The following is a 24,671-nucleotide window of genomic DNA, read 5'->3' on the forward strand; positions in this document are numbered from 1 at the left end:
CAAGTATGAACTATGTTGCTATTTTTAAAATGTTTAGCACACACTCTTTGTTGACACTGGTTAGTTGTGTAGGTAGTAGGTACCTAAAGATTTTTCCCACACAGCAATATCTTTAATAGAGATGCCAAATTTTGTTTTAGAACTTTCGTGACACCCGTATTTGTTTGACGCCATAATAACGTTATTAAATAGATACTCAAATAAAAAAACTAGATTAGGAAACTAAGGAATTATGAAATATCTTTTATTATCTAAATAGGTAATAAGCATAAATGTTGGCATATGATATAAGAATCAAATATAAAATTAACGATTTGCTTTTTTGCACTTAAAACGATGGTGTAAAATTTTTTTTTCGAAAACTGTTATTTAAGAAGTTATAACCTTCCAAAGTTTTCGATGGTATACGTTATTTGTACGCTTGAGTGCGACACTACTGCCTCGCGAAATTTGTGAATTATTTATTTATTTTTACAGAATAAACTATAATACTATATTAAGTTGTTTTGTAATTATATTCAAGTAAAAACAGACCAATGAGTGTATTGTAACCTTGAGTCCTTGCCTGTTAAAATATAACGTAAGTATACCCCCCGGGGCCCGGTGCTAAAATAGTTAACCTGTTGTGGGGGGGTGAGGGCGGATGGGAGAGCGTCCCATAGACGGATAACCTAATAAGTAAACCTAACTTTATTGTTTAAAGTATCTTATAACACTGCACTTTTAACTGCTATTATTGTAGGTAATATAATTTTCATAAATTTTGAGTTATCAATTATGATGAATATTGAAAAGTAGAAGTAAAATCAAATAATCAAAAGACTAGAGAGTTAGTGAACTACAACATGATAATACTCAACTTCTGATACTCTTGAGTCAAAAATTAGTAATCAATACTTTTTTTTACTCTACCTAATAAAGTAATAATGTACCTAATAATTAAAAACAAAAAATTCTAACTGATTTTTGTTTCATATAAGCAATATACAATAAGTAGGTAAGTTCATTAAACCACATAAACACTATACGCTTATAAAAAAAACGTTATGTTGTGTCCAATACAATACAATATTAACTACTATCTAATAATAACATAATATATTTCTAATATTTAAAAAATCTATTTTTACTTTACAAACAAATTTAGTATTGAAAACATTGTTTTAATGACTCCTCGAAAACTACATTTTTGGCTTAGTGGTTTTTGACGGCAGTTTAAAAAAAAATAAAACCTTGCTGGGTCAGAGAGCTACTAATTAGTAATATGTATTGTTTGTAGCTAATTAATTTTAATATCGGATGTCACGCTCCTAAACAGCCAACCGACAAGATATGCGCGCTAAAAACATTTATTTCACTAACGTCCAAACACATAAGCTTTTGGTTTAGCATATTTTCTCGATCAGAATATTGATAGGTGTTGTTTTTTGTTCATAAAATCACATCCACTTAGATTCAACCGTATTTTTCTCGTGTTGGTCTATTCTATTCCTCTTTCATTACAACTGCTTTTAATCGTTTCGTATATGGCAAACGCTATCCCATTAACTGGAAAAGCCCGTATACAGAGTAACCAAAATCCTCGCCAAAAACTTATCACGCCGCCATTGTTGTACGTTTTCTTTGCACAGTCCCACGCACCTTTATACAATGGCTGAATGATGCTGTCTGTGATGATTTTGGATTTTATCACGTCAAATGGCAGCACCATAACCCAACTTAGTACGCCTAAAATAAAATCATACAAAATTGATTTTAATAATATATTATTTTCATAGATGAAATTCAATAAATTCAATATTTTTGTTAGTTACGTCCTTCTTAGTATGATTTATTCAATTTTTTATTTGTTTTACCTGCTACACCTCCAGATATAATTTGCACATGTTTTGGCATACACTCTTTGTTAGTTTCAGAACATGATAGTTTTACTAACATACTACATAGATGTTCATAAGAGAGCATATAAATCCCCATACTAGGAACATCTCTAAAAAAATATGATACTATTAAAAAAATAATTTTCTTTTGAATTTTACTCTAATAATTTAATATAGTAAACCTAATAAACAATAATGTTCCTCCTCGATATAGTGAACGTATACCATTGACCTTATAAAGTTCGATCATTAATTTAAATGCACTGGTCGTTTTTAATGGATAAACTTGTTTTGAATTTTCTACATTTTCTTGCTTCAAAGTTACATCTAAAACCTTGTTATTTATGAGCATTGTGGAAGCAAATAGTATTAGAATGATTACTTCTTGTTTGTAACAATGTTTTTATAACTTCTATTGGTGTGTTTATCAATGCAAAAGAAAGACCGGCAATACAACCCGATAAAAATACATCCAAATGCCAATACTTATGTAAATGTTCAGCATCATTGCAAAACCTGACATCAATATTCTTATTTGTTCGATTGTCACGTTGTATTTGGATTAATCTCAGCGTGTTACCATAAGTTCCAAAAAATACCGAATTCGCAATACCCACGCTTAAGATCGGAAACATCATTCCTCTAAAATATCCTTTGAACTATTTAGTATATAGAAGATTTAATATCAGTAAAGCTATTAAGGAATATTTGTTGTATTTTTAATAAATACTTATTGCATTTTATAAAAATTAAATTTTGTTTAGTTCTACTATTAATATTCTAATTAAATTGTTTTTCACTCACTTTATCTTGAATGTAAATATCTCTAACGGGTTTTTTTATAGTACTATCATTCACTTGTTGTACTATCTTTACTGTATCTATTGGATATCCAATTAATGTAGAAATAATACCTAAGAATAATAATGTATAATATATAAAACGCAATCGTAGTACCTACAATTGACAATAAATAATAAATTCAAGTATTTAAACTACAATTTAACAAACCAGCTGTCCATCCAGATACAAAATCACAAATGGAAAAAAGGTTTTTATTAAATTTATTAAATCATCGAAGATGTACGATTAATATCTGTAGTCAAAGGTGTGAACTGAGTGATAGGTGTATCAGATGCAGATACAGTTGATTGTAATGAGGAACTAGAGGAACTTATAACTGTTTGAGTTGCATTCAATGAATTTGACAATGAATTCGTTATTGAAGGTGGTTTTGAAAAAAAAGATTGCATTTTTGATTGGTTTTTTTTCAGCCATGATTACTATTTATTTTAACTTCAAAACCTAAAATACATCGAAATCGAATGATAATGATAATGATGTGATAATAATAATTTTAAAACTTAACTACTAACTTAATAAATGTATTTTTTATCGACGTTAAATTAAAGAATTAATTTTTCATTACTTTTTTTATTTCTAAATTAATTTATTTTGTTTTTCATTTTTTTTACATTTCATTATTTGTTGCCATGCCAAAATGTCAATAATATTGACATAATAATATGATATAGTTTGCCTAAATATGCTAATAATGCTGTATAAATACCAACACTAAAATCTAAAATAAAAATAAAAAAAATCAATTACCTACTGATTTTACGATTTTACGGTTTTGTGAGATGGTGATGTAGTCCTGCAATTTTAACAGTATTCAATTTTGGTTTCACAGTAACAGTATTCACGTTGATAGTTAAAACATTACAATTAAAAATACCTATCTTATTACCATTTTTTATAAATACTAGTATTTATAATCAATGGTATTACGATTTACACAAATAATATCTGTTTGAAAGACAACTGTGGCAATATTGTAAATTGTTTCATATACCTATATTGTTATATTACATTATATTTGTGTACAGGTTCGTCGAATGGACGGTTTACCCGCACGTCGTTATCGACGGGCGACGGACCATTATGTTATATATTTCATTTTATATTTATATCTATATTGTATATCGATAAACGTTAATTTGTACGTCGGGGCTACGCCGATTCCCGGTCGTATCATATTTTTAGTTGGTTGTTGCCTGTCGTCGGCGAATAAACGTATATTGTACCATTATTGCGACTTATTCTCTTTTTCCACACCACACGCATCAGACCCAGGTTGTCTACGCTACGGCATGATATAGCAACGATAAATACATAGTAATATATTATATAATTTACCTACAGTTCAGGTGTGGGGTTCGTGTGTGTGCGTGTGCGAATATTGGGTGAATCGCAAGTCGTGAGTGCGTTTTTCAATACAGTACAGTGGTGCGAAATTGTATTGTACGCGAATATTTCGTTTAGCAAACGAAACGTGCGCTTTGTTTTTTTTTTTTCTTTCAAAGAACAGCCGTTTCGGGCCAGGTTATTTGTAACTGGGACTGACCGATATTGTAGTCATTACAAATCGGCGGAAAATCGCGTATATACGTGACGTGTGGCTCGTTGGAGTGAGTTTACAGTGTATCAGTCAACTTTTGATAACCACGGTAGGGCTGGAATATTGCTTGGCAATGGCCGAGGGTGGTGAAAATGTTGTTGATGGTGGTACTGAAATAGTAACCGAACACCGTCGCTGGTTAGGCGATGTGTCGGGCGTCTTACCGGAATTTAACCCGGTAAATCCGACTATGGCGATCGATATAAATGGATCGATAAGATCGAAGAATTCGCTATACTTTATGATTGGGACGATGTTGCTGTACAACACTTTGCGTTAACAAAACTTACTGGTGTGGCGAAGACTTGGCGGGACAGTTTACCGAGAGCCGATCGAACTTGGCTCGACTGGGTAAAATTATTAAAAGATAATTTTCCGACAACCACGGTGGAAGACGTGATACAATTAAAATTAGATGCTCAAAATTTTTCCCGGAAAAATGGACAGAACATGATCGAATATTTTTACGAAAAAATCGCAAAGTGCAATCGTGCGAATATGAGTGACGCCGAAGTTATACAGTGGGTAGTTCGCGGATTAGGAAATGATCGATATCGCGATTATCTTGGTCCTCTTATTAAATACCAACGACCTACTGAATTATTACCTCATTTAATCGCCGCAAGTAAATATATACGAGATAAAAACGAATATTTTAACACAAAATCGGATAAAAATTCAAGTAAAAACGTAAATAGTAAAAATTACGGTAATCTATCGAATAATCGTATTACGACAAAATCGGCGGTTATGTGTTTTCGATGTCGAGAGACTGGGCATTTATCAAAAAATTGTACAAAAAAATCGACTATAGTGTGTTACCGGTGTTCCAAACCGGAACACAGGGCAAATGAATGTAACAGTAAATCGAACGGACAAGGAAATAGTACAGCTAGTGGTAGTGAAAATCCACAGAGCCAAGCGGTATTGCAACTCGGGACTTCGGTGGTACAGAATAAGTATTTTAAGGACGCGATCATAAACGGTGTTTGCGTTCGTGCCTACGTGGATATGGGTGCATCGTGTGTAGCTATGAAAAAAAGTGAAGTTGACCGTTTAAGTATTGTGTATGATGAAAAAATTCACGATGAATTTATAGGCTACGGTTTCGGACGCGTAAAGGCATTGGGCCGTTTTGAAACAAATATAAGTATTGACGGCGTTAGTGCGTGTGTGTCGATCAACGTCGTACCCGACGACGTTCAAGAAATCGCGTTGCTTGTGGGACACCCGTTTACCGAACAACCGCATATAATGATTACCAGTACGGCGGGAAAATTAAAAGTTGAAGAAATTATACCGATTGGTGCTGAAAATCAAGTCACTAAAACTCCGATGTGGGCAAATGATGCGGTGGTGATTCCAAAAAATCACATAGGACATATTTCTGTTAGTACAAATTTTCGTAGTACCGATTTATGTATAGAAGGCGGTATACGAGCGACACAACAGATGATTCCCCGATGTTTAGTCTCAACGGACGACCGAGGACTAGCAACTGTACCAGTAATGAATTTATCGGACGCAGATTACAGAATAAAAAAAGGCCAAACTGTCACTAGAGGTGTATTATTTACGGAAGATAAAATTCAGACTACTAACCGTGAGGTAAATACCAAACCTATACGTATAGACGAAATCGTAAGTGATCTGTCGTCGGATCAGGTCGAAGACGTGTGTATTGTGTTAAATGAATATAAGGAATTGGTCGCCCGAAATCTCCGTCAAGTGGGGTGCACAAATTTGGCCGAGATGAAACTTAACCTTAAGGACGAACAACCTGTAGTTTATCGTCCATACCGTTTATCATTTCACGAACGACAAAAGGTACGTGAACTAATCGAAGAATTAAAGGGTGCCAATATTGTCGAGGATAGCAGTTCTCCATACGCCAGTCCGATCGTGTTGGTGAAGAAGAAAACCGGTGATGTTCGAATGTGCGTTGACTATAGGGAGCTCAACAAGAAGACTGTTCCGGACAAGTATCCATTACCACGTATTGATGACCAGCTGGACCGGTTATATGGTAACAATTTTTTTACTAGTTTAGATTTATTTAGCGGCTATTACCAAGTACCTATAAAAGACCCTTCCACACGTGAAAAAACTTCTTTTATTACCCCAGACGGACACTATCAATTTAAACGAATGCCTTTCGGACCGACAAATTGTCCGGCAATTTTTTCACGGATGGTTAGTTTAGCATTAGGTAATCTTTTATTTTCAGTAGCACTAGCATATTTGGACGACATAATTATACCCAGTAAGGACGTAGGGGAGGGCATTGAAAAATTAAAACTTGTGTTAGAAGCGCTTAAGGACGCAGGTCTCACTATTAGATTAGAAAAATGCAGATTTTTTATGCGTAGATTAGACTATTTGGGTTTTGAAATAAGTAGTAGTGGCATAGAACCAGGGAAAAGGAAAATTCTGGCAGTAGAAAACTTCCCCATACCGAAAAATGTAAGGGCAGTACGAGGGTTTGTAGGTTTAGTTAGTTTTTTCCGTCGGTTTATTAAGGGATTTGCCGTTATTGCCCGACCAATTACGGATTTATTAGCTAAAAATACACCGTTCATTTGGGGAAAAGAACAGGAAAAATCGTTCGAAATGTTAAAAAATGCACTAACTAACAAACCGATTTTGGCCATGTATAACCCAGAAGGACACACCGAGGTACATACCGACGCGTGTATAAATGGTGTGGCGGGTGTATTAATGCAAAGACAATTAGACGGAAAATTACATCCGGTTAGTTATTATAGTCGTAAAACGTCGAAGGAGGAGGCAAAATATCATTCTTACGAACTAGAGGCGTTAGCTATAGTTTGTACGTTAGAGCGATTTAGAGTTTATTTAATAGGTATATATTTTATTATAAAAACTGATTGCAATAGTTTAAAATTATTGGCGGATAAAAGAGATTTAAATCCTAGAATAGGCCGGTGGTTCATGAAATTGTCCGAATATAATTACGGTATTGAGTATATGAGTGGGTCACAAAATTTGGTGTCGGATGCGTTAAGTAGAGGTCCGGTAGAGACAGCGATAGAGCCAGAGGTAGCCAGTCTACACGTCTTTAGTATAATAAATACGACCGACTGGATCGCAGCGTTACAGCGGGACAGCGCCGAAGTTGCATCGATAATTTCCAAACTTGACGGAAAAGACGGTACAGTTGTAGATAAGTATGCTATGGAAGATGGACGACTATATCGCACTACGAAAGGTCGGTGGAGATTATATTTACCAGATGAATTACGTTATGATATTGTGCATGAGGCGCATAAGGACTTGTCACATTTGGGGATAGATAAAACGCTTTCGCGTGTGAAAGAAAATTTTTACTTTCCAAAAATGCGTGATTTTATTTCTAAATATGTAAATAGGTGTATTAGTTGTCTTTATTTTAAAATACCGAGGAAAGGTGCTACGTATTGGCACCCCTTAGAAAAAGGAGATACGCCGTTTCACACAATACATGTCGATCACGTAGGGCCGTTTGTATTAACTGAACGGGAAAATAAATATGTGCTCACTATAGTTGACGGCTTTAGTAAATATGTTGTGTTACGAGCTGTAAGGGACACCACAGCAGATGAGACGTTAATTTTCATTAAAGAATTCATTTGTCATTACGGTAAGCCCACGAGAATAATTAGTGATCAGGGAACTGCATTTACCGCGGCAGTATTTGAAAAATTTTGTCGAGAACATTTTATTATACACGTCAAAGTGTCTTCAAAAAGTCCACGTAGTAACGGCCAGGTTGAAATTGTGAACGGTGTTGCGATCAAATGTTTGTCGATGATAACTAAGGATAGTGACAATAGTGATTGGGATTTACGCTTAGTAGAGGTACAATGGTCATTAAATAATAGTACGAGTCGCGTGACAAAATGTAAGCCGTTTGATGTTATCCACCGATATAGTGCAAATGGTTTGACAGAAAATCCGTTAATATCTGAAATAAAACGACTAAACGAAAAATTAGGTAATGGCGGAAATAAATGCGACCCAACAATCTCTCTCCGTAAGCATGTCGATAAAGAAAAAAAAAAGATCGCTAGTCGTGCGACCGCGCCAGAAAAATTTTCGGAAGGTGATTTGGTGCTAGTTAGGTGGGATGCACCTGCAACAGGTTATAGTAGAAAGCTAGAACCTAAGTACCGGGGCCCATATCAAATAATTAAAGCACTAAGATTTGACAGGTATGTAGTAGGGGACATCCCGGGTGAACAAATTAGTCATAAACCATATAAAAGAGTAGTGGGTTTCGATCGTTTAAAATTAGTCAAATTGAACTGTTAATGAATTATATATTTTATTTGTTATTTAAAAAAAAAAAAAAATTCTGTATGTGCAATCATTAATTTATTGTTTTATACTGTTTGTGTGTATAATTTATTTTTCTATAATTTGATGATTATCGTATTATTTTTGTATTATTATTATTTTTATTATATTGTATTCTTTATAGTTTGTTTATTAAAAAAAAAAATGTATTCTGTATTGTCGAGACGACAATGTAGTCAGGAAGGCCGAACTGTGGCAATATTGTAAATTGTTTCATATACCTATATTGTTATATTACATTATATTTGTGTACAGGTTCGTCGAATGGACGGTTTACCCGCACGTCGTTATCGACGGGCGACGGACCATTATGTTATATATTTCATTTTATATTTATATCTATATTGTATATCGATAAACGTTAATTTGTACGTCGGGGCTACGCCGATTCCCGGTCGTATCATATTTTTAGTTGGTTGTTGCCTGTCGTCGGCGAATAAACGTATATTGTACCATTATTGCGACTTATTCTCTTTTTCCACACCACACGCATCAGACCCAGGTTGTCTACGCTACGGCATGATATAGCAACGATAAATAAATAGTAATATATTATATAATTACTACACAACTAAAATATATAATATACTAATTAAATATTTTAACATGGTCATTTACGATAGTGCTATATAAATAGAATCCATTTCACCGTATTATTGTCGTTCACGAGAAATTCAACGATTATAACGAAATCGGTTTTTCCTCCGTTGTCTGATCGAGTCGGTCGAGATAATGACAATATTAATATGTACCTATGCAATAACTGACTGTGTACGATCAAGTGACTATTTTGATTGATATACGGCAACCATAATTTCGTTATGAAATCTTTTTTCGTTGTTGGTAAAGTATAGTGTTTACTCAATAGTCATATTATTATGACGTTTGTTTGTCCGTGTATAATAAGAAATTCATCAATAATATCACATTTTTTTTTTGGGTCCTGGGGGGGGGGGTTTAAACCCAAACCCCCCCCCCTCCCCCCGTAGGTACGCCACTGATCAGAAGTGTGCTATCCATGGCAAAGTAGGTACTATATCTATTATAATTTATTATTCGTTTTTTCGTATTTTTACCATATAGTAATACATTACTTATGATTTTTTTACTTTTAGTTTATGTAAATTATGTATGTACTTCTAAAATATTACAAAACATTATTACCTACTACGAAATTTGATATCTGAATAAATAATCTAAGTTCTAAGCGTCAATAACGTGGTTGCTGAGTTCCGATATTTCATATAAACAGTTTCAAATACATACAAGCATACAACACATAATTTTTATCATTTATATTTATCCACGTAGTACTTATTATTTTAATTTGTATTTATTAGAAAAAATTAGACTTTAATTTTTATAATTTATATTTAACTAAAAACAGATAAATATTGTTAATTTTTAAAAATATTAGGCGTACACCTACCTACATAACAGTGGCGGCCCGTGAACCGTTTGATGGGTGAGGCAGATATTTTCAAAATGTAAACCCATCATAGGGAAATGGGAAATAATTTCCCACCCAAAAAATTAAAATCTTGAAGGTTCTGTTTAAATAATTCATTGCTGAAGCAAATGTCAATAATATATCAATAAATGCAGAAAATTGTATATTAGGTATATATTTTATTATTAATCTCTATTTAGCTATTTACTCCACGATTTTAAATATTATTTTTGTTTGTTTTTTTTTTTTTTTTTGTAGGGGGACCTATAAAGGTGAGTTTTATAAAAATGATTTTCAAGTTAACCGTCATTTAATATCTGACGTTTGTTATATTCACTACATCGAGAAAATGGTGTTCCAAGTAAATTCATAATAGACTATGGTAGTCGTGATACTATTATCAGTTAGTGATATGACTGGTTCCAAACATCTTTGTACATTGAAAAAATATAACTTGTCAATAAAAAGTTATTTTTTTCTTGAAATTAAGCAGTCTTAAGATACAGTTTGTATAGTTTTATCTTCTATTAGCTTATTTTAACAATAATAATCATAATTTTTTTCAATTTGATATTTTTAAATCATTATACTGTTCCTAAAGTAAACACATACTTGTTGGAATCTATACTACCTTTTCATAGTAAATTGTTGTTACTTGTTTTGTTTTACTATTTTATATATAACATTTTTATTACATATAAATGCATATTTCTGAACTTTTAAAGGCATATTTCAATGCATATTTTTCCAGATTTCAATGCATAAGTATATACTTATATAGGCGTTTTTTAGAGCATGAACTCACGAGCCCTGATAATATATATTATTATATAGGCTCTCTAGTTTTGGCTATGTAAACCGAAATAGGTATATTCTAACATATACGCAAAACATTGAGCCTAGCAACATAGTTAAATTGTAACATTGATTCACAAATAATCAAACAGAAATTATATTTTATAAACAATCCAAACTGAGTTTGATCAAAAATAAAATTTTGGTACAGATAATGTTTATGTCTGGTAGAATACATAGTGCTAAAACCATAACCTTGGTTTTCAGAATCTTTAAGATATGTAGGGTTAAAAAGTAACGTACTAGGTCATGTTTTAGTTTATAAGTATATATTAAATATAAGTATAAAAAAATACTCAATTATGAATGTTTTCAAAACCTAAAATAAGTATTAACTTCAAAAAATAAGTACAAACTTCAACTAAGTATTACATTTTAAATCTTTCAATGATAGAACACAAATTCATAAATATAACTTTTTAGTATGAAATTGTGTTTCAGTGGCGTAGCAAGGGTATGGCGAACTGTGCCTACGCCAGGGGTGCAAATTATGAAGGGGCGCAAATTGATCAACTATTGGACAAGAGAGACTCACAAGCATGGAACTTTTATCCATAGAACATGGATTTTCTAGACAAATTTCATATGACGAAATCATCGATGAATTCTCTAGCCTTAAAGCAAGAAAAGAAAATTTTTAAAGTTCAAAATTACATTGTAATAATAACTTATAATTATATAATGTTGTATTGCCTAATTATATAATATATAAAAAATAAAAAAATATATCATTTCGTATTTTCGTCAATTTTTTAATCGCTTAAAAGGCGCATTTTCCTAGGTTGGCCATGGGCGCTAACAAGTCTTTCTACGCCACTGTTGTGGTTTGTGACCTAGTACGCACCAGTTTAAAAGTTTAAAAACTTTAAAATTACTTCAATGTTGTATGTTTGTTCTCTCATGCTTTTAAATTGTTATTAAGAAAAACACATTTTTTGACGTGTACAGAATCGTATGCATTTTCACCTCTTTTCAACAATTTTAATTCTTCTTTGAAAAACTCATGCACACAGTGCAATTTAATCCAACTTACGGCCGTCATAGTTTACACTTAATATCTCACAAATGTTTGTATTCGTTTTCTTCTTCTTACTACTCTCTTGGATCAGTATGAACTAGGAACTTAATTCAAAATATTTCAGTAAACTGAGTAAACTGTACAAATAATATAGGAATAGCCGTTTGTTTGGAACTAGAGGTCTTATCACTGTTATGTGATAATGGATCGTGACGTCAGACTACCCTGCTCTATCAAGTCCTTAAACGGAAACATGATAAGTTATAACATATTAAATAGAAATGTATTAAAAACTATTTATTACTCTCAGAGATCTACAGTAGCACAAATTACAAGACGCTAGACACGCTATACATAGGCGGTACAAAATTGAAAATTGAATAATGATAATATGTTATTAATATTATTATGTTAAATGTTAACTTTTATTTGTTTGATTAGAGCCGACATCTTTAGTTTGTGATAAAAGTATTGTGGTAGGTATACACTTACACTACATTACGACAACCTCCCAGTTCCTATTTCTATTAGTGGAAGTTAAACAAATGACTAATGGATAATGTTGACAAGCTCTGAGGCCCGAATTATTCTGCCTCATTTCAAAATAAAACATATGCATAACATATTGTATAATAAATTTAAATAGCAGTTCATTTATTTTAGCTTAATTATATACTATAAATAAGAACTATCCAAGGACCCATTTTGTCTCTCCGAAAAAGTACTCGGAGTTGAATCTAATATTACGCCAAGTGCTTATTAAAATTTGATACCAACATAATGTAGAAATTTATTATCAACCCGTTATACTGAGGTTGATAAATTGTATAAATGAAATAGAAAATACTATAAATAGATGTAGGTATTAATTAGCTATATCATTTTTGTTAGGTAGTCTTAAAATTAGTATAAACTGTTAATTTAACTTCCAACTATAAAACTAAAAGGTAATATTGCGATAACATTTTAATGAGTTCTGGAACGTATAAAGAGGAGGGAGGGGTTCAAATTATATATATTGATGAAAAATAAAATTCAATTTTTAAAATATTCTTACGAACCCTCCTCCCACCAGTAACTTCTTTTGTATACCTACGAAACTATGATGTTCATACAATTGGGTTTTAACGGTATTTTAATTTTTATTAGCAATTTAATTGTGATTATTACTGTACTCGATACAATGAAATATATATTTATATATTTGTATTAATCTCTGTTATAGTAATATAGACATTATAGGACATAGGTACCTAGTATACTAGTATTTGTTATTTCAACGATCTAGGTGTGAGTCACACGTAAACATTTATATAGTGACATTTAATAGAATCCGGTAAAAATAATCCCGAAGTATATGAACAAATTATGAAAGAACATGATAATGCAGATAATGATATATTCTATTACTACCTATAATGATAAAGTCGTCAGATAGTTATAAGTTAAATAATATATTTTTTGACGATACAATCACTGAAAAAACAACGTCTGGCGATCGTTGGGTTCTATCAAGTTTCCTCCGGCTAAGCCAGAAGTTTTTTGCTATATTATTTCATTTTGTTTTATGCTATATTTTGTTTAATACAATATCTTATAAATTTCGTTATACGTTATGCTTTGTATAATGCCATTAAATGCATGTTGATTGACAATTGTGCATTAGTCTTTTAATATGTTTTACTATTATAGACTTCTAGGGTATTCTAGTGACAGTAACAGAGGGTTCTTTTAAGAAGTTGAGAAATGCTATGGCAAAATATTTAGAATTTTGATAAATGTTTTTGTATTAAATGTTTATTTCATCATATTTTTTTGGCGTATTTTAACGTATTCACTCTCAATAATTTGAAAATAATTTACGAGGCATGTGCTTATTTAATATTATTTATATAGTATATTTTAGCATTTTTTAAATGTATAATTTGCGTATTTTTAATTAAATATTTAAACAAATGCGTATTTCATCATTTATTGTTGTATATAAATCATAGCCTTGCAGTTATTACTTATATACAAAAACCTATAAAATATACTATCATATTTTTTTTATATACATAGTATTTATTATTTCAATACACTTTTTTACAATTCCATTTCAGCTCATGTGCTTAGAGTGGAACCACCCAACAGTTCTTTAATAACCATATTATATCTATAACCAACTGGGTCTATTTTCTCTACAGGGAAACTAAATATTAAAATTAGGCCCCACTTACTATTTATTAATGAAAATAAGACTCATTTATAACATGTATACCTATAATATCAATTATTAACCAAGTTATCTACTTAATTCATACACCAAGACAAAACTATACTGCAAGTCACAAACACTGTAAAAACAGTTAACTGTAATTGAATTTCTGTTCAGATTAATAATAATCTTGATTTTGATCTATTATATGTATTACAATAATAATAATAATAACAATAATAGAATATAGTCAAATATGTTTGAAAAAAAAGTTCTGATTCACAGATGAATATAGAAGTAAAGTAGATACACTGTTCCGATTAAGTTGAATGAAATTATTAAAATAATTATGGGAAATGTATTTTTATTTCTAAGAATAAATTTAGATTAGTTAAAATTAATATAATAATATTATCCTCCTTGTTTTATAACTCGTTGTTTGTTGTCTGACTTCAATCACTGATTTGTTCTGAATGTCAGCACTGGCCGGTGCCATTAGTTCTCGGATTGGTTGACTCGGATACTTGGTGGCAAATCCTTGAAAAAATCCTTGAAACTTATACAAGTGTTTGAAACAACCGAATAAACTGTTCCAACCGTACCAATAACACCAACTATAACCAGTTGGTAAGTGTGTAATCACTAACCCCTACAATAGCTAATAATCATAGTAGCAAGGCTTAAAATCAATAAAAAAAAATAATAATAAAAAAAAATATTAATACAGCGGCATCACAAACGCCAAATATTAAGCGTAATATCTAACCGATGACGAGCGTCTTAAATTCTTTATGACCAATGCCATAATTAAATAGATAGCATACGATTAATAATAGTTTTTTATTCATTACTATTCATTATACATGAAATGGGTATACATGCAATAGGTTACTTCTTACGTAAAATATAATTTTAAAAAAATATCATGAAATGTCAATTAACAACAGATGAAAAAAATATGTTCTATTTTTAGTTCTAATTCTTAAATATAATTATCAAAATAAATTGGATGACACCTATGTTTAGTTATAGTATAGACAATTAATAGATGTTTGTGAAAGTTCTTACTACAAGGTAAACAAAATACTCAATTATTTGTTTATTTCTGAGAGTTGTATTGTTGGATTTTGAAACATTTTATGAAGGAATCATATAAAAAGGTATGCTGCATATTTGCATTGAATGTTTGGAATGATATAATTAATTTTTAAAGAAGTTCTTAATTTGATTCCATAGGCCAAGTGGTTTTATAGAACCTGTGTTATTATTGTGCACACGATTAGAAAGCATCAGGGTGAAAGGATTTACGCCTGCCAACACTGTAACATTGGTTTTGGCCGTTTTGGGTGTTGAACTATCTATGTGCCATAAGCGCATTTCCATCAACTGCAGGCTGTTGAGTTTAAATGGTCTTTGTAAAAAACTTATATCCTTAATTTTGGCCGTGTTTACATCTTCATCATTCGTATTTGACTGCAAACCATTAGAATTGGCGTGGTCCAATACTGCACCATATCTGCCATCTCCATCACTCGTTTGAAGGTCATGTCGTCGACTATTTCAAGTAAACAAAAATTCAATGTTATTTTTTAAATAATTACCACCCACCTTTTATAAGTATAGTTTATTATCCAACAACGAAATCTGTAATCTGTACTACCATTATTATTTAATAAATGCTTTTTAGTTATATATAATATTAAAATTATTTATGAGTTTATCACCAAACATTATTCTCAGTTGCTGAAAACCCCTTTGACACATCTCGGATGTGTCGTAACTAAATCACGGATGCAACTTGAACAAAATACATTTAGTGACGCAATTCGAATGCGCAGAACTATTCTTAGTTGTTTTCAAGTACGAGTTGTGATACTATATGATACATGAATGTGGTATATATTTTTAACTGAATTCAACTATAAGCCATTAGACTTCACTAGCTACTTCTGATTTTAGTTCAAAATACCTAAAGTTATGTCAACATTAAATGTAGCTTACGCTTTTCGATTTTAATTCAGAAAAAACAATTGAATTCAACCAAAAAATGTCTATAAACGTACGAAACATATTGAATTTTTGATTTGATTTACAGTTATTATCTATAGTTACGTAAAATCCAAATACCACTGACTCGCTGATTACTGTATCTCAAAAACTACTCAATGAACGAACTTGAAATTTAGAACAGTGGTTCCTCTAATATTTTCAGCGTGCAATAAGAAAGGATTTTTCAAAATTTTGATTTTAAACGATTGAAATTGGCAAAAATAAATTTGTACATGTAAATTGTAAGTTTATATACATATTGTGTATTTATATAACAAGATATTAAATAATAATATTAGTTGGCTAATAACGTCTAGCTGGTGCATGTCGGTACTACAGCTATGCCGAGTATTAAACGATGAATTAAACAAATTTTAAATTTTACAGACACAACTTATACCATATTTTTAACCATCAATGAAGTCCACAAGGATCAGCTAGTAATAATTATTTATTTGTTAAATAGCATGACGATAAGTTGTGAGATATTTTTGTTATGAGACTAACCTTCTTTGTTTTTCTTCTTTAATCTCTTCTGTCCTCCAAAATGGGTTTGGTCGATTTCCAACATTTTGTAGGATGTACCCTAATCTCTCGTAACGCTTAGATATCGATTGTGTCGACTCAGTAGTTATTGTGGTTACGTCATGTTTGGTCTTGTTAAATATCATCAACATAGACCCCTTGTTGGGTCGACGAATCAGCTGTGGATTGTACAATATTTCTGACAAGCCATCACATGAAACGTCACTGCTAATTGCCACACGGAGTGTTTTTTCATGATTGTTGATCTTTTCATACAACTATGGTCCACGAGGACAAGAAAAAGAGAATAAGTATTAAAATCAACATTATGTAGGTAAGCAATTGATAAGAGGAAAAGGCGTATCCTGTGTTAAAGGAGCTATTTCTGTCGTTCCTAATTCTTTTTTTTTTTTTTAAATTAATAGCATAAAAATAAATATTATATTTAAACTAATAAGGTATACTGAATTGAATAATTAAAAAAATTAGATAAGCGATGTGAAGTTGATTTAATAACGAATTTAAATAAGTTTCAGATGTGCCAGTTGGTAAGTCCAGCTGTAGGTATTATATACTTACAGCACATCTGCGATCTCGTGCTCCCGTCTTATTGGCAGCTTCGTCGTATAGCCATACTTTGTTTATATACATACGTCCCTTGCTGATGTCTGCTGACGGTGAAAGTGGTTTTGATAGGCAGTAAAAAAGAAAATACTCTATACCTAGATATACACCGATGGATGACAAAACAGTACAAAACAAATACAAATTGATATAAATTTGTGATATTTTTAATATAAAATGAGTGATATTCAATGAGATATACAACTTTCAGCCATCATCAGACAGTTAATAATTGGAGATCGTTTTTGGACCCAGAATGGCAATATAATAGGTACCTAACTTATTGAATATCTTTGATGTGTGGTGAAAAATAGTTATGGTATAAAATTTAATTAAATTAACGACGAATTCTCAGTTATATCTATGCTTTTGTATATATAATGGTTAGATCTGTATTGAACTATTGACATATTAATACAATATATTTAACTCACAATGTGGAACTTTTAATTAAATTAATTAACGTTAATACTTGTTTTACTATTATTAAATTGAAGAAGCTGTGTTAAAGTCATGGGTGTAATGCAGAATCCTGTATCGTACTAAAATAATAGTTTGTTACACGTACCATGGCCACGGCAATATGGTCCATCATGTTCAATATTTCCAAACCACAAGCTATATGATTGTGGTATTTTGTCACTAGCATTGTAACTTATGTAGGCACAACCACCGATCAACGACGAAACCGATCCCTTTACGGTAACATCATACTCAGCATTCTCCATAAACGGACAACCTTCAGAGACTGTAATACATAGTAAATAAAAGTAATTAGAAGGTTTGGTTTTTATAGTGGATATATCTATTTACAGGTGCAGCGAAAAAATCAAACAGGATAACAGTCATATTATGGAAATAGTTTGTTTCTCATAAGTTTAATGTTTTATTTAGAATAAAATTAATTTAAAAAACTGGGTGGCTTGAGGTAGAATCCCAGGATAAAAAATAGTTAAATACAAAGGCTACAAGTCCCAACGAATCTATTTACATAACTTCTATTAAAAATTATTGCCAATTTTCGAACGACTATAAAAACATAATTATATAGTTAGACTAGATTGTGTATGTATATGACGGTAGTAACAACTTACAAAATCAAATAAAAATAATATGAAGTCTACATTAAGAATATGAAAATACAGCTAGTGAGGTACAGATGACGTATTCTGTTAAAAAATGTTAATCATAGAACGGCTGAATATTACGTAATAAAATAATAATTAAAATAAATTTTACTACCATTAAAACAATTTATGTAATTTGGTACAAATCGAATAGATATAATGTATTTGTCAGGTCGACTGTCTAATATAAAATATACTAAAAATATAGGTAACTATATTTACCTAATTACCTAATTAAAAACATGGAAATTTTAATTAATCATTGATAGGTATATAAAATTAAACAGGAAAAATGCAGAATATAATTATCAATTATCAATAGCATTTAATCTATAATAATGTTTTTATAAAACTTATTAATAGATTTTATAGTAAACTAGGTATTCTGGGCCAATATTAATAATTATATCAACATTCAGAGCTAACTATTACCTAAATCTTACTGTGAGGTCAAGTTTAGTAAAGAAAAATTGTGAAATTTAATGAGAACCATGTATATTGAAAATACTTGAAACAAAGACTAAAAATATTCTAGAAAATTTCACATATTTATAGAGTTACAATATGTTTAAAACATATTACAATGCATAGAGAAACCTAAATAAGTATTTGTATGTTATTTATAACTAAATAATAAAAACGATTTTGGTCGATAACTGGTGTTTTGCAAATAACATCTAACTTTTCCTTATTTTATTCTATTTTTCAAGTTATTCAGAACTTAATATTTTTAAATTTTTACCTCAAAATTAAAAAGATAGAAAAGATATAAAAGTTTTTTACTCTTTCAAATTCGATAAGACACAAACACAAAAAGAAATTATAATATTTAATTGTAAAATGAATAATATTCACTGCTCTGTTCAGAACTTAATTTTTTTCAAAATCCAAAAAATATTTCAAAATAATTATCGTAAGATTTTTTTATAACTAATCTTTATATATTATCAAAATGTGAGGGGATTTCTTATGAAAGTTATATCCAGTGTTAAAACACCCCCCCCCCCTTCAGCCGTATTTATATTAAAAATATAATGCTTATAATATAGGAATACAAACATTTGGACGTGGTACAATGTATTCTGTTATGCCGTATTCACACACTACCATGGTTTAAGATAAGCTTTATCTTAAATAGTACACACAGTGTCGTATCATTCTCAGACTTCTATACTAAACTATAATGTTACTCATGACAAATTTAAGTGCTGAAATGATCTCTCAGCATCAGCGCTAGTAGAAGTAATTGGAATCGTCAGAATCATTTGTAAAGCAATTAAAATATTAGGAAACAATTACGAGCTTTTTTTGTAATTTTCAATGCTTGTAATGCTATCATGTTTTCTTCATTCAAACTTTGAAATAAAATTAATTTTGTATATAAATCTACCACTTCAATATCGTTTGAGTCACTATAAGACAAAATATATTGTAACTCTTTACAATACCTATTTCATTAAATCTTCATAATTTGTTTCTTTTAACTTATTTATAGTAAATAAAATACCAAAGTTTATTTCTTCATACTACCTAAATCAGTTTTTTTTCTGTGTAACCACTTACGATTACCTGGTTAATAGCGTTTTACAAATATAAAATGTAAGGAAACTGCATATTTTTATTGCATGATGGTAATCGGCCTACAATAGTGATTTGAATATTTTAGTCATAAATGTTAATCATTTAATCTATCAACATTAATAATTTGTAAAAATGACCCAAGCACATTATTAAATATTAGTTCTGGTTCAAATATTGCATCTAATGCAAAATATATTTTTGTAAAACCATTTACAAACATTTTAATAACTTAGAAATTACTAACTACTTATTCATGTTTTGAAGTAAGTACATTAAAATTTAAAAATAAATTATTCTCTAAATAAGTTACAGTAGAAAAGGTGATTCTCATTTGAAAAACAGAAATTTGTATTGTCACAGGACACTCCTTATACAGTACAAACATTTCAAGAATTTGAAAATATGGTCCAAGAATATTTAAAAATTTCAAAAATCAGAATTCAAATACATTTTTTTTCAAAGGAAACACAAATTGACTAGGTGAGCATGCTTGGTGAATAACCCTGTAGGGCTGTATATTATAATAAATAGGGTACGGATAATGAATTTATATACATTAGAACCTTTTTTTAATAGTCCAAAAAGTAGCTAAATGAGCTACACGATTGAATTATAATAGTCAATATAATATCTTGAACTCCAAGTTTTATTTAGCATATTTTTGCATATTTCGTCATTTTTTGAGGCACACTGCATATTTCTGTATTTCACTATTGGTATCGTTTTTCCGGATGGGTCAACATAGGAAAACTATTAACATAATAATTCGATGTATATGAGAAAACAGCGGTGGAGATACCTAAGAATAGATTCAGTCTAAGCGGTGAAGTAGTCGGGGAGTCATCGGTGGCGGCAGTGGCGCCAGCAACGAACCAATGAAAAACAAAGAAATGCTTACGTCACATTACTTGGACTGAAGATAGTGGATGCGCCATTTTTGTTTGAAAACTGGTATTTTGTTGACGTACCTATTTATTTTTCCATGATGGACACATTATTATTTTTTTTTCAATTTCTCTAGTTTTCCGTGTTTCCACAAGTTTTTTTTAATAATAATTTAAAATAATTTATAATAATTTATTGTTACAGATTCTTAAAAAAAAAAGAAAAATTACAATTTTATTTCATATACCTACAGAAAAAAAAAGTAGATCTGAACCTTTAACAAAAAACATTTAATAATTTTATTTGAGATATATTGTACTGGTTAAGACTAAATCTAAATGTCTTATCGCAGTAATGAACATTCACCGTGACAGTTGAAGAAGTTATCGGAAATATGGCTTGAAAGAGTCACCGCAATAGTCTGATATAACATATAAATACTGTTGTTTTATTAAACAGCTTAATATATAGAATATAATAAATTAATAACTGTTTTATATAAAGTTTTCTGTATTATAACAAAGCGACGCGCGTTGTTCGGCGCGCGACACACACACACACATCTTTACAACCCCCACAACTCCTACGTCTGCTGCGATATTGATGTGTCGTCATCAGCAGCGGTGACGTGCGTTACTGCGTGACATATACAGAGTGATTCTTTTATCAAACATCACTCATAAGGTGTTTGTGTGTAAATACCACCTAACATACACCTAAAACACATCAACACCACCCAAAACCACACAACTTTGGAAGGCTTTAACTTGTAAACGGATTAACAAAAAATGAAAATTTAAACGTGAAAATTCATTGAAAAAATAGCCTTATTAGTTAATGAAATTTCAAGTTTAGGTTGTTATTTGAAAATCAAAAGTTCTAGAACAAGATGGATCTAAAATTTTGAAAAAGTCAATAGTTTTTGAAATAATGAGTATTGTTTGATAAAAGAATCATCCTGTACATTTTAAATTGTAGCAATAACAATGAAATTGTCATATCGTATAATATTAATATATAAATATTACGTATAATTAAATTAAGTTTTTATTTAAAACGGAATATTTATTAATTCCCACTGTAGGTGATGGAAATTTTATATTTAGTTTCGTGTTCCGTGACATATTTAATATTTGGTACTCAAGAAAAACATTGAGATATTAGACTAAGAGTTGTGAACTTGGTGATATAGTAGTTACATTCATCATTCGATCGTCGGGATCAGATGTGAACTAGAAGGGTAAAAGGCCAAGTATTTCATAACAGCCTTTATGAAAATCTAGTTTTTCGAGTAATTTATCAAATATATGTTATATATTATTATTTAAGTCAGCCTGGTGTGCTACGCCACACTAACATACCTGGCCAATACGCTATTGATCAGGATGTCAATTTAGAATAAGAAAAAATGCAATACATAATGCTTACATATTGCACGCAAGAACTTGGCGGATGGTGATAGAGAAGATAGACTAATTCCTAATACAATTATTGAAAGATATTAAAATTAAAGTAAACGGTCATCGTTGTTGCCGTGGTCGGTCTGGATCGTCGGTCGACGTACGCCAATAAACGTAAACATAATTTAATAATAATAATAATAATAATAATAATAATAGCTGATAAGTTTTTGTCATCGTGGCACGCAGAACGCACGGCGATAACACAAATACAAAAACCATACATACATAATAATTATAATAATAATTAAAATCCCTGCATTACATTCATTCATTTATTTATTTTATTGATCATAAGCCCGTCAAGTATGATCATAAGCTGTTTGTAAGGGGAAACGGTTGGTTTAGAACATGTGCGTGGCAAGGAATTGTTGCTAAAAACCTGGGTGGTCATCCATCCGGGTGCTAGAAACACTAGAACGTTTCTACAGGTGAGCATACGACCACACAATAATATATTATATTTATTTATCGGTGGCATATTTAGGATTTTGTCATGGCGGGGAGGAGGGATATACATTAGCAGTAATTTAATTTCCCTCTATAGGGAGGGGGTAGTTCACTTACCATCAACATCAAAACATTATAAATAAGTTTAGAGTATCTATCCCCCATACCAACCCCTCCCCCGTAAATATGACACTGTTATATGTATATACAGGGTGATTCTTTTAAGTGGGTACACTAATTATCTCGAAAAGTATTTAATTTTTTCAAAATATTTTTTTACATGGTTTCAAGTTGTTAAAAAACCAACGTTTTTATTAAAAAATTATATTTTTAAATATTTTTTATCCTTATCGTTTTTTAAGTTTTTTACTTTTTTGAATGACAACATAGAGTTTTAATTTCATATTCCAAAGCAGAATATTTTTATAAGTATTTTGATTCATAAAAATCGAATTTAGGATGAGAAGTTTATGAGTTGTAAGTATTTAAAGTTTAGACAAGCGGAGTAGTAGACAAACATTTTACGGAGTAACCGTATGGTTAGGTTAGGTCTACTCTACTCTACCAATCTAAACTTTAAATACTTATAACTCATAAACTACTAGCCCTAAATTCGATTTTTATGAATCAAAATACTTAGAAAAATATTCTGCTTTGGAATATGAAATTAAAACTCTATGTTGTCATTCAAAAAAGTAAAAAACTTAAAAAACGATGAGGATAAAAAATATTTAAAAATATGATTTTTTAATAAAAACGTTGGTTTTTTAACAACTTGAAACCATGTAAAAAAATATTTTGAAAAAAGTAAATACTTTTCGAGATAATTAGTGTACCCACTTAAAAGAATCACCCTGTATATAACTATCTAACAATCTTATTTATTTTTACCTTAACCTGGCATCAACGGGTAATACAGCTAGTAAGTATCATAATATGAATAACAATAGCAATTCAATTCGAATAAAGAACGAAATTAAAAATTAATATAGATAAATACTCACTTTCTGTAAAATCGTTATCGGATTGTAAATCAACTGCTTCCCCGGTAATAGTGATGATAGTGATGATCGATATCATCTGTACAATTATCGACATCATGGTGTTTTTTGTGAATGTAGGCTTAATGTAGAAAATGTCCGTCAATCAAATGATGCAAATACAATTAAATTGTCTGGATATGCAAAAGAAACGCGTGTTACAGGAAGACACGATACACTGGTGAGCTGGCACAGAAAGGTGAACGGAATGCAAACTGGTCGCTGTTACACTGTTTCTACCCTCCACAAGTTGTTTTATAGGCCATCTCCTCAGCTCTGGAAGTGGTGGTGGAAATCCACCACCAGCTGCACATAGGAGTGGCATCACCAGCGCGCGCTCTTCGACACTCACCCAATCATGTAAACCACAACCCCTCCCACCACACACACACATAAAAAATAATGTATTTTCCTACCTACACTAATGCAGATGGCATAAAATAATGAAGATAAAATATTATATTAAATTGAATGGTAAATTATTGTTTCTATTTAACTTAATTACAATACCTCTACAACGTACAATATACTAGCTACTTATTAGGAAAACTTTGAGACTAAGGTGAAATGTGTCAATTAAACAATTGTTTTAGTTTGTTCTATGACAAATATATCGTATTTATGACATAATATATTATATTATGTACTTTTAACTATGTACAATGTATGAATAATTAAAAAAAAGTATGTATCTGTATATTTAAGATTTAACT

General features: G+C 30.7%; 1 protein-coding gene and 1 pseudogene across 1 annotated transcript; both read right to left on the reverse strand.

Moving 5' to 3' along the window:
- Window positions 1-1,439: 1,439 nt before the first annotated feature.
- Window positions 1,440-9,717, reverse strand: LOC149061502 (methylated amino-acid transporter SLC25A45-like; annotated as a pseudogene).
- Window positions 9,718-15,273: 5,556 nt separating this feature from the next.
- Window positions 15,274-24,064, reverse strand: LOC149061503 (uncharacterized). The gene is made up of 5 exons (XM_089217029.1): window positions 23,923-24,064; window positions 17,984-18,163; window positions 17,371-17,513; window positions 16,774-17,069; window positions 15,274-15,772 (listed from the first exon to the last, which is right to left on the reverse strand). Exons 1-5 carry the CDS (start codon window positions 24,017-24,019, stop codon window positions 15,418-15,420), a joined length of 1,071 nt encoding a protein of 356 aa, XP_089073155.1. The 5' UTR covers window positions 24,020-24,064; the 3' UTR covers window positions 15,274-15,417.
- Window positions 24,065-24,671: the final 607 nt, after the last annotated feature.

The sequence above is a fragment of the Diuraphis noxia genome, unplaced genomic scaffold, assembly GCF_037042655.1.
Source record: "Diuraphis noxia isolate RWA-SAM2 unplaced genomic scaffold, SU_Dnox_SAM2 contig0001, whole genome shotgun sequence".
NCBI classification, from domain to species: domain Eukaryota; kingdom Metazoa; phylum Arthropoda; class Insecta; order Hemiptera; family Aphididae; genus Diuraphis; species Diuraphis noxia.

Bases quoted from the DNA above. Each gene is read 5' to 3' on its own strand.
- LOC149061503 (XM_089217029.1), bottom strand. From the start codon at position 24,019: ATGATGTCGATAATTGTACAGATGATATCGATCATCACTATCATCACT. The intron at 17,070-17,370 runs GTAAGTATATAA...CGTGGACCATAG, and splicing joins CACGAGATCGCAGATGTGCT to TTGTATGAAAAGATCAACAA. The intron at 15,773-16,773 runs GTTAGTCTCATA...TACTTGAAATAG, and splicing joins AAAGAAGAAAAACAAAGAAG to TCGACGACATGACCTTCAAA.